General features: G+C 37.9%; 1 protein-coding gene across 1 annotated transcript in view; it reads left to right on the top strand.

Moving 5' to 3' along the window:
• Positions 1 to 1,972: 1,972 nt before the first annotated feature.
• Positions 1,973 to 15,656, top strand: part of LOC127103927 (pentatricopeptide repeat-containing protein At5g18475-like) — a 48,907-nt gene continuing 35,223 nt past the window's right edge. The window contains exons 1-2 of the mRNA XM_051041157.1: positions 1,973 to 2,083; positions 2,166 to 2,337. Of these exons, the coding sequence (XP_050897114.1) occupies positions 1,973 to 2,083; positions 2,166 to 2,337 (283 nt within the window). The remainder of the gene's footprint in view (positions 2,084 to 2,165; positions 2,338 to 15,656) is intronic.

The following is a 15,656-nucleotide window of genomic DNA, read 5'->3' as shown; positions in this document are numbered from 1 at the left end:
GACCTTTTGAGCTTAAAATACCATACGCTTACGAGAAACCTATGTCTATGGTAATGGTTAAGCCAACTCTCCCTAACCAAGATGTAGAGGAGTTGGAAGGCGCTCTTTCCAAGATGAAGCAAGAGAGAGATCTTTGGGAAGCGTGGTTCTATGCTTTGAACTGAAAGTATGTGGAGTTACAACTTGAATCAAGAGACAAAGATGCACTTATTGAGGTTCTCGAAGTGCGTGCAGTGAAGAGATAGAGAGAGCCAGAGGATTTATTTTCCTCTAGTATGCCTCAGCCTTCTGGTGTTTGGAAGAAGATTTTTGATCGGCTCGTCCTCGAGAAAGCTCAGATGCAGACAACTTTTGAGTCAAAGATTCGACGCATCCGAAGGAAGTACACTCCCTTGGCCAGTTCATCTGATGCAGTTGATAGGGATCCTTAGGATGATATTTTCCTTTTCTCTTGTATTTGTATTTTTTTGGTTTCTGAAATTGTACTCAATCTAATCCTTCCAAATTTATATGAATAAAAGGAGTTTTTTATGGTCAAATTGTTATTATTATTTATTATTATTTGAAATATCTTCAAATAGGACTTCGTATGTTCCTTGAAATTAAAAACAATAAAAAACATTGCACTTCATGCATCATTTGCACAACAGGTTTCTTCAGCTAGATGTCTTATGGTTCTTCTTCTGTGAATCAGATAAGCTGACTCATCACTATAACACTCGAGCTAATCGCCAAAGAAGAATGGAACATCTTGAACAAGAGAACAAAGAGCTTAAGGATGAGATTTCCAGACTCACTGCTTTGATGGAGTCTGTCATTTCTACTAAGAATCAACCATCTCCTCCTCTTGCAATTCCTCCCCCTCAAAGGACTGCGATTTCTGAGATTGCTTCAACGTTTGTGCCTATTGTTCCTACTAGCCAGTCAGTGCCAGCCATGCCTGCCAGATTCCCGTGGTGAATGCCGCCAAACTTTGTGCCTAAAGGCTATGCTCCAAAGATGGATAAAGCTCGCTGCTCAAATTAGCCCACCCTTGGAGGAGAAAGAGATTACCAAGATCTTTTTGAAGACCCTGAGTTCATTTTACTATGAACACATGATTACTAGTGCTCCTAATGATTTCACCGAAATGGTGAACATGGGGATGTGGTTGGAAGAAGGTGTTAGAGAAGGTCGGTTGTCCAAAGATGAAGCGTCTTCAAGCAAGAAATATGGTGGTACTTTCTCCAAAAAGAAGGAAGGAGAAACCAATGCAGTGTTTGTAGGAAGACAAAGGAGGCCTCATGAAAGGAAGAATGTTAGATTGCGACAGCAACATCATCAAGTATCATCAATTATTCTGGTATTTACTAATAATTAAGCAAATCAATCAGTTCTTGTTCAGTAACAACATCAACAACAACCACGACAACGTACCAACTACAACAACAACAATCATCATTAGAATTTTGAGAAGAAGAAGGGCTCTTTTGACCCTATTCCAATTACTTATGCAAAACTGTATCCTTCTTTGGTTGTCAAGAATCATATTCAACCAAGAAAACCTCCACATACTCCTTAACCTTTCCCATGGTGGTTCAAGCCTGATATGCATTGTGCTTTTCATCAGGGACCTCCTGGCCATGACATTGAAAATTGCTATCTGTATGAGGTTCAGAAGATGATTAAGATTGATATGATGTCCTTTGAGGATTGAGCACCTAATGTTAAAGCTAATTTGTTGCCTTCTCATGGAAATGCTTCTGTGAACATGGTAGATGGTTGTCCTGGGAATTTTAGGGTTTTTGATGTTCGTCGTATCCAAAGGTCGTTGGTGGAAATCCATAGGGATCTATGCTTGGTTAGTGATTGTGAACATGACCATGATGATTGTGTTATCTGCAGCATCAATCCTCGAGGATGTGTAATTGTCAAGAGCGATATTTAGAAATTGATGGATGAAGGTGTTATTTAAATTCAACAATCCAGGTATATGGGGAATGATGTAAATGTTATTGTACTAGTGTTCAAGACCCCCGAGCGGGTAGTTATTCAATATGACAGCAGCAAGAAGGACAACAAATCGGTATCCGTTAGTTATACGGTTAGCGGGACCCGTCCTCTATTCATCCGATAAAGACGTGCCTTATAAGTATAATTCTACCATGATTGAGAATGGGAAATAGGTTCCTCTTCCCGCTGCAAATTCAATGGTGAGCATTGCAGATGTCGTTAAGGTAACCCGTAGCGGTTGTGTGTTTGACCTTGTATCTCCTAAAGTTGTGGAAGATGTTACGATGTGTAATAAAGAAGATGTTCCTACAATTGATCCAGTTAATGCTCTAACTTGCCAGTCTGGTGAATCCAGCGGGTTGAAGATTAATGATGATGATGAGGTTCTGTGATTAATCAAGAGAAGTGAGTTCAACATTGTGGAGAAGTTGCTCCAGACGCCATCAAATATTTTTGTGATATCCTTATTGATGAACTCCAAAGCGCATAGAGAGGATTTGCATAAAGTATTGGAGCAGGCCTATTTAAAGCATGACGTTACAGTGGATCAGTTTGATCATATTGTTGCCAACATCATTTCTTGTAATAACCTGAGCTTTTATGATGAAGAGCTTCTTGAGGAAAGTAGAAATCACAACTTGGCACTCGACATTTCTATGAATTGCAAAGAGGACGCTTTGTCAAATGTATTGGTTGATACTGGTTCATCATTGAATGTGTTGCCCAAGTCAACTTTAGCAAGATTGTCTTATCAAGGCACCCCAATGAGGTACAATGGTGTTGAGGTTAAAGCGTTTGATGGTTCCCGAAAAACTGTCATTGGAGAGGTGGACCTTCTAGTTAAGATAGGTTCGAGTGATTTTTAAATTACTTTTATGGTAATGGACATTCACTCGGCCTATAACTGTTTGTTGGGAAGGCCGTGGATCCATGAAGCTGGTGTTGTGACGTCTACTCTGCATCAGAAGCTGAAATGTGTTAAGAACGGAAAACTGGTCGTTGTTGGTGGGGAGAAAGCGCTTTTGGTAGGCCATTTGTCATCCTTCACCTATGTGGAAGCTGAAGAAGAAGTTGGAACTTCGTTCCAAGCTTTGACTGTTGCTGATGAATTAAGGAAGACTGGGGTATCCATGTATTCTCTGAAAGATGCAAAAGAGGTTATTCAGGATGGTGGCACCGACAAGTGAGGTCGTGTTATAGAGGTTATTGAGAACAAGAATGGGGCTGATCTAGAATTTCAGTAAGGTCCGTTCAACGGAAATGTCAAGGCTATGAAAGAAGTTTTCCACAGTGGAGGATTCATTCACAAGGATGATCAACACTCATCTTCAGTTATTGAAGACGATGATGAAGACGAAGATTGTGCCAACTTTGTAACACACAGACATACTTGCAACAATTGGGTTGCTGTAGACGTTTCCGTTGTTATGCACCGTCCAAAGTAATTTGTTTTATTGTTTAAAGAAAAATCCTTCACCTATGCCTAAGGGAGAAGTGAAACATTGTTGGGAATTTTCAATATTACCATCACTAAAAATACAATTTTATTCATCCACATCTATGATGTTTGTTTTTTACTTTTTGCTTTTTCTGAAAATGGTAATCACAAAAAACCTAAATAAGAACTAATTTTCTCATCCGTATAATATTTGTTTTCACTCCATTTCTCTAAAATTAAAATATCAAATCATTATGTAGGTTGGTTCTCAAACTCATTGAACGTAATGATCCTACTCCCTCTCCAAACTTTGATTTCCCTGTATTTGAAGTTTAGGAGGAGAATGATAATGAAGAAGTGTCTGATGAGTTATCTCGTTTACTTGAGCACGAGGAAAAAGCCATTCAGCCGGTTGAAGAGCATATTGAATTAGTCAACTTGGGTTCCGAGGATGATGTGAAGGAAGTCAAGATTGGGTCTCAACTGTGTCCAGATGTGAAGAAGGGGTTGGTTGATCTTCTCCGATAATATTCTGATGTGTTTGCTTGGTCCTGTCAAGATACGTCAAGTTTGGATTCTGATATTGTGAAGCATAGATTGTCGTTGAAGTCAGAATGCCCACCGGTCAAGCAGAAGTTGAGAAGAACTCATCCTGATATGGTAGTGAAGATTAAGGAGGAAGTGCAGAAGCAGATTGACACTGGTTTCCTTGTTACCTCCGAATATCCGCAATGGGTGACCAATATTGTGCTTGTGCTTGTTCCTAAGAAGGATGGAAAAGTTCGTATGTGTGTTGATTATAGAGATTTGAATAAAGCCAGTCCGAAAGATAATTTTCCTCTGCCACACATTGATATGTTGGTAGACAATACAACTAAATTCAAAGCCTTTTCTTTTATGGACGGATTTTCCGGTTATAATCAGATCAAGATGGCACCCGAAGATATGGAGAATACCACGTTCCTTACACCTTGGGGAACATTTTGTTATCGAGTGATGCCCTTCGGTTTAAAGAATGCTAGTGCAACGTACCAAGGAGCTATGAACACTCTTTTCCATGATATGATGCATAAAGAGATTGAGGTCTATGTTGATGATATGATTTCTAAATCAAGGATTGAAGAAGAGCATGTTGAGCATTTGTTGAAGTTGTTCCAGCGTTTGAGAAAGTATAAACTCCATTTGAATCTCATTAAGTGTACTTTTGGTGTTCGCTCTGGTAAGTTGTTGGGCTTTATTGTCATCAAGAAGGGTATTGAAGTTGATCCTGCCAAGGTCAAAGCAATACAAGAGATGCTTGTGCCCAAAACTGAGAAGCAAGTCAGAGGTTTTCTCGACCGCTTGAACTATATTTTGAGATTTATATCGCATATGACTACCACATGTGTGCCTATATTCGAGCTCCTTTGGAAAGACCAGACTTGTGATTGGACCGAAGATTTCCATAAAGCTTTTGGCAGTATCAAAGAATATCTACTTGAACCTATGATTCTGTCTTCGCCTGTTGAAGGAAGACCTTTGATCATGTATTTGATTGTGCTTAAAGAGAGTATGGGTTGTGTTCTTGGTCAGCAAGATGAATTTGGGAAGAAAGAGTATGCAATTTACAACCTCAGTAAGAAGTTCACCGATTATGAGACTCAGTATTTTATGCTTGAGAAGACATGATGTGCATTGGCTTGGGCTACTAAGCGTTTGCGCCAGTATATGTTGAATCATACTACTTGGTTGATATCCAAAATGGATCCAATCAAGTACATTTTTGAGAAGCCTGCTTTAACTGGGAGGATTGCCCGTTGACAGATGTTGTTGTATGAGATTGATATCAAATACCGAGCTTAGAAAGCTATTAAAGGTATTGTCTTGGCTGGCCATTTGGCTCACCAACCTATTGATGATTATCAGTTAGTGCGATATGATTTTCCTGACGAAGATATTTTGTATTTGAAGATGAAAGATTGTGATAAACCATTGCTTGAAGAAAGGCCAGAACCTGGTTCCCGTTGGGGCATGGTATTTGATGGAGTTGTTAATTCGTATGGTAATGGAATTAGGGAAGTGATTATTACTCCTCAAGGAACTCATTTTCCGTTTACAGCTAGGTTGACCTTCAAATACACAAACAATATGGCTGAGTATGAAGCTTGCGTTATGGGGCTTGAAGAAGCCATTGATCTCAGAATTAAATATCTTGACGTCTATGGAGATTCAGCTTTGGTTGTAAAATAGATCAAATGTGAATGTGAGATGAATCAACCCAGTTTGATACCATATAGAGATTATGCGAGGAGGATACCAACTTTCTTTACAAAGGTTGAGTTTTATCATATCCCTCGAGATGAAAACCAGATGGCAGATGCTCTTGCAACGTTGGCTTCCATGATTATGGTGAAATTTTGGAATGAAGTTCCCAATTTAACTGTGATGTGTCTTGATAGGCCAGCTCATGTGTTTGCTGTTGAAGAAGTCAAAGATGAAAATCCATGGTATTATGATACCAAATGTTTCCTCCAAAGTCAGATTTACCCATCTGGAGCATCTGTGAAAGATAAGAAGACTTTGAGAAAATTAGCTGGCAACTTCTACCTAAATAGTGATGTGCTTTATAAGAGAAATTTCGATATGGTTCAGCTCAGATGTGTGGATAGACACGAAGTAGACCTGTTGATAACTGAAGTCCATGAAGGTTCCTTTGCTACTCATTCCAACCGACATGCTATGGCAAATAAGATGTTAAGAGCAGGTTATTATTGGCTGACAATGGAATTTGACTGTTGCAAGTTTGTGAGGCGATGCCACAAGTGTCAAATATATGCAGATAGGATTCATGTTCCTCTGACACTTTTGAATGTCATTTCATCTCCATGGCCCTTCTCCATGTGGGGAATTGATATGATTGAGCCTAAAGCATCGAATGAACATCGTTTCATTCTGATGGCTATTGATTACTTCACAAAGTGGGTTGAAGCGGCATCGTATGCAAATGTGACCAAGCAGGTTATGGTCCGATTTATCAAGAATCAGATTATATGTCGTTATGGTGTGTCAAGTATAATCATTACCGATAATGGATCGAACTTGAATAACAATATGGTGGAAGCTCTTTGCAAAGACTTCAAGATTACACATCATAATTCTTCTCCCTACAAACCCAAGATGAATGGGGCTGTTGAAGCTGCAAACAAGAACATCAAGAAGATTATCCAGAAGATGGTTGTGACGTACAAAGATTGACATGAGATACTCCCATTTGCTTTGCATGGGTACCGTACATCCGTCCACACTTCAACAGGGGCAACCCCTTTCTCTCTTGTTTATGGCATGGAAGTTGTGCTCCTTGTAATGGAAGCCAAGTTGACCGAAGACGAATGGTGTCAAACCAGATATGATCAGTTGAATTTGATTGAAGAAAAGAGATTGACTTCCATGTATCATGGTCAGTTATAGTAGCAAAGAATGAAGAAAGCGTTTGATAAGAAGGTCAAGCCTTATGTGTTCAGAGAAGGTGACGCCGTGCTCAAGAAGATTCTATCTTTCAAACCTGATGCTAGGGGAAAATGAACTCCTAATTATGAAGGCCCATGTGTTGTTAAGAGAGCATTTTCAGGCAGTGCTTTGGTTCTTACAATTATGGATGGTGAAGTGTTCACTCGTCTTGTGAACACCCACGCAGTCAAGAAATAGTTCGCCTAAAAAAGAAAAGAACAACTCGCTAAGTTGAAAACCAAAAAGGGCGGCTTAGGCAAAAATGAGTGTCTCGGTGGATTGAAAACCCAAAAGGGAGATCCAGGCAAAAGTTAGAGACATAAAACTGAAAATTTATCCCGGTAGATTGAGTACCGCATCTTGGCGCAATCTAGGCAAAAATTAGGGATTATGGCAAGTAATTGCATCCAGCCGATCCTGATCTCTGAAGTAGTTTTGAACAATCATTTGGTTCTGATTCATCATCCTCAATCGAAGACAAGAGTGCAGTGGATTTCAAACTTAGTAGGGAGAGTAGTGATCATTTTATTGAATGTATCCCTTTTCCATGTAAATTACCATTTTCAAACTTTGTAAAGATCCGTGGAGTCCTGCCATTTGCGGACTACCATTCTATTAAATAAAATTAAGTTTTTATCCCATTATTTCAATTCTTATTTGTTTTTGTTTTAATAAAATTGAATTTTATGATGATAATTTTAAAGTGAGTAAATCAATGAACAATCATTTTTCTTAAATAATAAGGCATTTAGTTTAAAAACAATTTATTTTAAAAAGGAATGTCAACAACAATCTAAGAACGGTAAGTCTTGATGTGTGAAGCATTATTGGTCTTCCCCGGGCAGTTGTTTGGTGACTTTACCTCCCCAACAGTTCTTCGTTCATCCTCAGTATGGTTGATGAGCTGCTCCCGAGCAATTTATCATCCCTAGTAGAGTTGGTGGGTTGATCCCCAAGCAATTCATCATTTCTATCTGTAAGACCCCAATTTTGGGCCCTAAAATCCCTCATGGCCCATATCATTCATATCATAACCTCAAGGATCAATGCATGACCTAGTTCCCCTTCTAGTGGATAGATTGCCTTGTGGGTTTGTTTCTTGATCACCAAGCATACTTTGCATTTGTATATCTTTGCTTTCATATGTTTATCATTCAAAAAGTACAAAAATATTGTCTGTTTAACCTTGTTGCTTGCAGTGGAAGCAATCATCAGCAATTAGGTCAAAGATGGTCAACAGTCAGTCAAAGCAATGGATGATGGCCATTCTTGCAGAATTTGGGCATCATGATCAATAATCAAAAGCTCATATGACTTGAGACATCATTTGAGGTCAAGTTCTCAAGGATTTAGGGTTTGGAAATCATCAGAAGAAGTTCAATCAGTCCAAAACCCTAGAACAGTCAACCTTGGTCAACAGTTGATTTAATCAAGGATTTGATGGATAGAATTGGTTTGAAGGAGTTCATTCATGCTTGTATAAGTCTCATATATCATGTTCAGCCTCATCATGGAAGAAAATCAAGTGAAATCAGAAATTTTCCAGAAATAGAAAGTGGACCTGTAATTTCAACTGCCAAAAATGGAAACTTCTTGATCTTAAACCTACATCATGATACAAGCTCCAAATGAATTTTTGCCCAACATGAAAGTTGAAGATCTTGTTCTCCCATTTTCAAAAAGTCCAAGAACATCAAAATCCCATGTGTGGTTGTCAAGATATGATCAAATCATTTTCACCAATTTTTGAACTTCAACAAGCCATATCTCTCAAACCATAAGGCCAAATTTGGTGGGGTTTTTTCCTACACATCACATTTTTCATCCTCTTTCCAAAAATATAAATTTCATGACCTAAAACCTTGCCAATCAAAATGGCATTTTTGGGATTATTCCTTTAAAAATCAAAGTTTGACTCACAGTTGACTTTTTGATTTAGGACTTTTTTCTCATTTTTGCCAATTGGGAAATGTTTCATATATTATTTGTGATTTGCTCAAAGTCCAAAATCATCATCACACCACCATTTTTCCACATTTTGAACCAAGGTACAAAGTTGGCATTTTTAGCAATTGGCTTCAAAAGAGTAAAAACCAGTACAGCAGCTTTTGTACAAACCACAAGTAGCAATTGCATTGGTCCTTCTGCAGCATTTCATAAGCCCATTTGTGCAGACAAACACACCCACCATTTTCACTTGTTCCATAATTAGCAAAATGGCAAATTGAATCATTTAGCATAAACCAAGCTTACCATTTAATCAAGTGATGTAAAACAGGTGATATATAAATGTTTTTCTGTCCAAATAAACCCTAGTTTTGCAGCAGCCACAGAAAAAAACCACTCACTCTCTCCTTGTGCATTTTGGCCAAATTGGTTTTTCTGCACAAAACACTGAAAACCCTAGAATCCCCTTCATTGTTTCTCCACAAAAACACCTTGGTGAGCTTCTTTGAACCATAAAATTTCATCTGTCCAGCCTTCATCATTTTCTGTTTTCCAAGGAACCAACCATGGCAGTTTAGAGTTTTGAAGAAGTCCAAGCAAGTGTGAGTTGAAACGAGTTTATCATCCATCATTTAGAGCCAAGGTCTTCACCTGTTTCAAGCTATCACACACCAAGGGCCACTGTTTCACATTTTTCTTCAAGAACAAGTAAGTGAATCGACTTCCATTATATGCAATGCTATGATATGTTCATGAAAGATCATCTTATGCTGATTCTAAGGAAATAAAGTTTGTTTGAAATGGTGTTCTCTTGATGGAGAAATCTGCTTTTCTTTTTCTTGTTACAAATGAACTTTTGGTCGATTTGCATTGCTGGGGTTGATTTAATGAATTTGGACTTGATATTCTTGTTGTTGGATGTTTAATGATGATGTTAGTATGTGTGATTTTGTTTTCTGAACATCTCGAATTTTCAAGCTCAGAATGATGTTGTTGCTGCTGTTCATGAAAACTAATATATTTTCCCAGAAAACCATATGATTTATGTTGACTGCTTGCTAATACCATGCTGATGTATGTTTGGTCAAGTCATTCTGTTTGATGTTGGTGACAATGTGAGTATGCTGGCTGTTATTGTGTGATTTTGTTTATGAGCTGAACAGGTATGCCCTGCTGTTGTTTGGTTGCTTGTTGGTTGGAACTTCAATTAATGATGATTTTGATGAACACATTATGCCATGCTAATTGAACCCTGCTGCTATGCTAAAACCCTGTTGTTATGATGAATGTGCTGCCATACTGTTAATACCTGCTGCTGTTTGGAAATCATAACTCTGCCCAATACAGGAATTCATGATTGTGTGTGTTGTGTTGCTAGCTAATGCACATGCTAATGATGTTTTCATAGGTCATGATCATTGTTGGTTTTGCTTATACTTGGTTGTTCAAATGTTGTATGTTATTTCATGAACTTACCATGATACCATGCTAAACCTTGCTGCTGTTATGCTTGAACCCAAAGAACCATTAAATGCTATAACCGTGTGAACATGCTTAGAAATCCATATGACTCATACTCAGTTTGCTTGTATTATGTTGCTACATGAGCATTAAGGCCATGTTTTTGTGTGATTTGTTTGTTGCAATTGTCGTTTGATGATTAAGATCATGAGATGATGATGTTGATTGTGTGAGACTTGGTTTAGTTTTGGTCATGAGTTGAATGCTGAATGCCAATGCTGCTGTTCAAACCTGATGTCATATCCAGATTTCTCCCTTGAGTATTGCTTGTTTTGCTGTTGGCTAATGCTGTTTAGTGATGCTGTTACATTGTTTGTTTTTGATTGTTGATGTTGGTTATGGTTGGTGCTTGAATACTGAAACCATGCTGTTACTGCCCTGCTGCAAATTTGAAACATGTTGTATGCTGTTGTTTGGTTGCATTGTGAGCATTACCAATTGCCATGTCAGTTGTGTATTGTTGGAATTTCAATTGCCATGACCTTCAATGTTGATGATTGATGACCATGCTATGCTAAACCCTTGCTGATGTATGTTTGGGCTAAGTCATTTTTGATGTTGGTGATAACATGTACTGCTATGCTAAAGAACATGTACTGCTATGCTGAGTTTCAATTGATTATGAATTGATTTCCATGTCCTGTGGCTGTGACAATGATAAACATTGCTTGCTGAATGCTATGCTGCTATGTGTTGTTGGTTGTTTTTGTTTGATTTGGTGATGGACATGATAATGAATGCTGTTCTTGATTAAGCCTGCCGCAGTGTTTGAAACTTTAGGCACATGCTCAGCAAAATCCATGTGAAATATATATTGTATGCTGTTACCATTGAAATGTTGAATGATGATGATTACATGATGATGATTACATGATGATTGATGATTGGATGATATGTTGAATGCTGTTGTTTGGTTGCTGCATAATGATGATGATGCATGAACATGCTTATACCAATGCCATGTTTGTTTGCCTTGCTTTTCGAGTTCATCAGATATTGATTTGTTTGATACTGCTGCTATTGTTTGTTTGGATTAGTTGGATGATGATAAACATTGAAAATGATATTGCTTGCTGTATGATTGAACTGCCCAGGGATTCCACCTGCTGTGTTTGGTCTTGTTGTTATCTCGATAATGCTTAATATGTACATGCTTCTGTCCATGCCAAACCATAAACTTTGCCCAGTTTTTTTTTCCACAATGCCATGTTGAATGCTATTGTTGTTTGTGTTTACTGCATGATGTTGATGCTACACGTGAACCACTGCCGTGCTGCTGTGTGTGTATGTTGGAATTTATTTGTCAGATGATGAACTTGCTGGAAATATCATGAAGCTTGCTCTGCTGTTTTGAACTTCCCCAGGAAAACCACATGTTATGTATTACATGCTGTTGTGTGTTTGTTGATTGAATTCGATTGGATGTTGTTGAACCATGATGCTGAGCCATGCTGTTAGAAAACCCTAAGGGTGTATGTGAAAACCAAATTTTTGAACCATTGGCCATGTTACTGTTTTATTGGCTGAGAGCCAATCAAAACATTTCGTTTTGTAGGGCCAAAACGCAGCACTTCAATAAGTGACTGCAGAATCACAAAATTGCCATTCGTTGACCTTGGTTTGACCACTTTGCCTTGCTTTTTATTCATGTTTCACCATTTATTTCCCTCAACTTCAATAATTAATTTCCAATTCATTTTTCATCCAAAAATTATGATTCTTTTTCCATGATGTTCACAATTGAGTCTAGTATTTAATTATGAATTTTAATGATTTTTCCATTGGCTGGATTTTAATTGATAATTACTTTCTTGACATGTATGCCAAAATAATACCTTGTGCCATTCTCTTTGTGAAATTGTCATGTTGCATCCAATGAGCTTGAAATTTTTTGTGGTGAAACTAGACACATTGATCTTCATTTCCATATAAAGTTTGTGCATTTATCATTTGTGGATTGATAGTTATGATTTTTTGAAGTTGTGTGTTGCATTTGGTGTCATACCATGATCATGCATTTTCACAATTTTTGTTCACACACTTCCCTACATCCAAATGACCCCAAATTTTGCATGAATGATCCCTTGTATGTCTAATTGATGTATGAATTTTATTGGAATTAATCTTGCTGTTTTCCATTTGATTGAGAATTTTCTTCCATATGTGGTCATTTGTTGACTTTTTGTGCTATGCTTTGCCAAATCCTTTGTGAAATTCTCATATCTTATCACATGACCATGAAATTTCATATGTGATAACTAGACATCTCAAGCTTTGCATTGGTGTTAATTTCATTCATTTCTCTTTTGTTTTCAAATTGATATGATTTTTTGAAGTTGACCCATGCTTGTTGACTTTCACCATGCTTGCTTGAATTTGTTTTGACTTCATGATTTTACTTGACTGCCTTCCTCTCATCCAAATGCCATGAAATTTTACATGTATACCATGTTAGATGTTAGGATTGAGTGTGATTTATTTCATAATTTTTGAAAATGTTTGAGTTGACTTTTGAATGAAGTCTTTGCTGTTGACTTTTGTATGCTTCTCTTGCCATGCTTTGCATCCTTTTGCATATGAAATGACCATGATGCATGATATAAGTTTGAATCCAATTGTGTTTGCTTCTTACATGATTGAAGTTGACTTTGATTGAATATTGTTTGCTGCCTTGACTTTTTCTTTCATCTTTGACCCTAGGCTAGTCCTAGTGGTCTTCTGAGCTTACCATTGAGCTGTTGTTTCAGGTTGAGCACCCATGCTTTAAGGATCACTCAAATGTGATTGAATTTGATTGTTTGCCACATGCTAACCCTTGTTTTGTAGGTGACTCATACTTGAGTCTTTGTGCCTTGCACAAGTGGTCCCTCTGTGTGACTATTGGTTCATTTCCTTTTGGTTTTGGCTGTTGACTTGTTTACTAATGAGTTTGACTTTTGCAGGTGCTTTAGTTGCTTAAGTTCTTTGAACTTGCTTGCTTGCTTTGCTATTTAGCATTTGCTTTGAGGTAGAAACCTTTCTTCTTCATGTAGTCTGGAGACCCGGTCTGTTATTTGACCGGGCAAACTGTCTGAAGTCCTCCTTAAGAGGCAATGCCTGTGTGTGTTTAATTTTGTCCTAAGCAGGAAAAGTCCTTCAAGTAAGGCAATTGGTGGAAGGTAGGGATAAGTAATCTATCCCCCACTATTCAGTGTGTCCTCTCTTTGCTCCCAGTACCTGGTTGAAGCAATGAGATAAATACCCAAGATCTAATCGAGTCAATAATGTGGAGAGAGTTCCTACTTTCTGAACTCCCACACTTTCTTTGATGCTCTCTCTGATATGAGATTGAAGCAATGAGGCACACCCCTCATCTCCTATTCATCTGCTTCACCTGAGCCCCTCAATGGCCAGGTTAAGAGCGACACTTACCTATCACAGTGGACTGTTAAAGTCAAACCCTCTTATGTGAGCCCCCATTGTTTGGCTATAGAGTGTGCTGTTTGATATTCACTGATTGATTGATTGCTTCCTGTGAACTTGCTTGCTTATATGCTATGCATTTATCATCATCATCAATTGCCATTAATGCATGATCATCTCATCTGTTTTGTGATGCTATCATTTGTTGTTTGCCCATTGAGGACAATTGTAAGTCCATCTCTTTTGGCCTTTGCTCCTATGATATGGAAGGATAGAGTGTAAGACCTCATTGGTCACTCATATCTTCTGTTTATCTGTTTGTATGGGAGGATACAGTTATAAGTCCCTGTAAGTTGGCATCTGTTATCCTGTGATCATAGTTTGATCTGTTTGATTGTATGTGAGGTTGCAGTTATAAGTCCCTGTAAGTTGGCACCTGCTTTCCTGTGATCATAGTTTGTTCATCTGTTTGTGTGAGAGGTTGCAATTATAAGTCCCTGTAAGTTGGCATTTGCATTCCTGTGATCACATTGTTGCTTTTGTTCTTGTATGTGAGGATCCATTGTAAGTCCCTGTAATGTGGCATTGGATTTCCTGTGAGCATACTGTGGAGTTAATCTAAGTCCAGATAGATTGGCAGTTGACTTCCATATTTCATCTTTGCTTTTCTTTTGAGGAGATTAGTGTAAGTCCATTGAGTGGCTTCTGATATCCTGTTCTGTTTTAGGAGACTGGTGTAAATCCATTTATTGGTATCCGGTATCCGCTTTTATTTCTTTGCCTGTGGAGATTAGTGTAAGACCATTGAGTGGCATCTGATATCCCGTTTTGTTTTAGGAGATTGGTATAAGACCATTGATTGGCATCCGATATCCGCTTTTGCTTGCTTTGCTTGTTTATTATTGCCATTGCTATTCCAAAGGACACACTTGAATCATCTGCTATATGATTTCAAGAGGTGAACCTTCTAAGAAGTTTTACAATCCATCCTCATCCATTCATCATTCATTACGTCTTAGAACCTTTTCACACATTTACCTTTCAAATTTGACATAAGTGTTGTGCAAACATCTTCATGTTTTTTTTTTTTAACTAAAAACCTGGACTCAAGTCCTTGACCTTTTTTCCAAAATCCATTTCATAATACTTATTTGAATTGATCTTAATTATACTTTGACTTCATTTTCATAATCATAATCAGTAACTCCATTCATTCACTTGTTTTGGCTTTGTCCATTAATCTTTTCATGCATGAGCTATAGGTTTGATTTATCTTAGTGGTTGATGTTAATCTCACCTTTTGTCTTTAGTGATTGAATTGTAAGTCTTCCTCGCCTATTATAGGGTTAACCCCTCTCTGGCCAGTTGAAGCTGTTCTCACATGGTGGACGTTGTTGTTTGTATAAGGTTGAGTTTTCTCCCGTGGATAACGTAAGACCTAGGGTTTGTGTTTAAAATTGAACCTAACCCACTTTTGGAAATCTTTTAGCCGAACTACGGCGTTCTGATCCTTACCTTTGATGGAAGGTACGTAGGCAACGGGTTCATCCGTTCGAACCCAATAAATAATAAAATGTATATTCTTTTCTCATCATCCCAATCATGTTTGCACAATCTTTATGTCATAACAAATAATAATTTTTGCATAACAAGTGTGAAAAGGGCTCCCTAGGAGTACCTAGGACGTAGTGGGTGCCTAACACCTTCCCATTGCGTAATTTACCCCTTACCCAGAATCTCTGATCTTTTTATTAGTTTTCTACGTGTAAAACTTCTTAGGCTTTTGTTCGCTTTTTAGCCAATCCTTTGGATAAATAAAAGTGCGGTGGCGACTCGAAATATTTCAATGTATCTCCTAGCTTATGATTTA

Source organism: Lathyrus oleraceus, chromosome 7 (assembly GCF_024323335.1).
Source record: "Lathyrus oleraceus cultivar Zhongwan6 chromosome 7, CAAS_Psat_ZW6_1.0, whole genome shotgun sequence".
NCBI classification, from domain to species: domain Eukaryota; kingdom Viridiplantae; phylum Streptophyta; class Magnoliopsida; order Fabales; family Fabaceae; genus Lathyrus; species Lathyrus oleraceus.
Note: the sequence above shows the minus strand (reverse complement) of the source record. Positions and strands in the feature narration are given on the sequence as shown.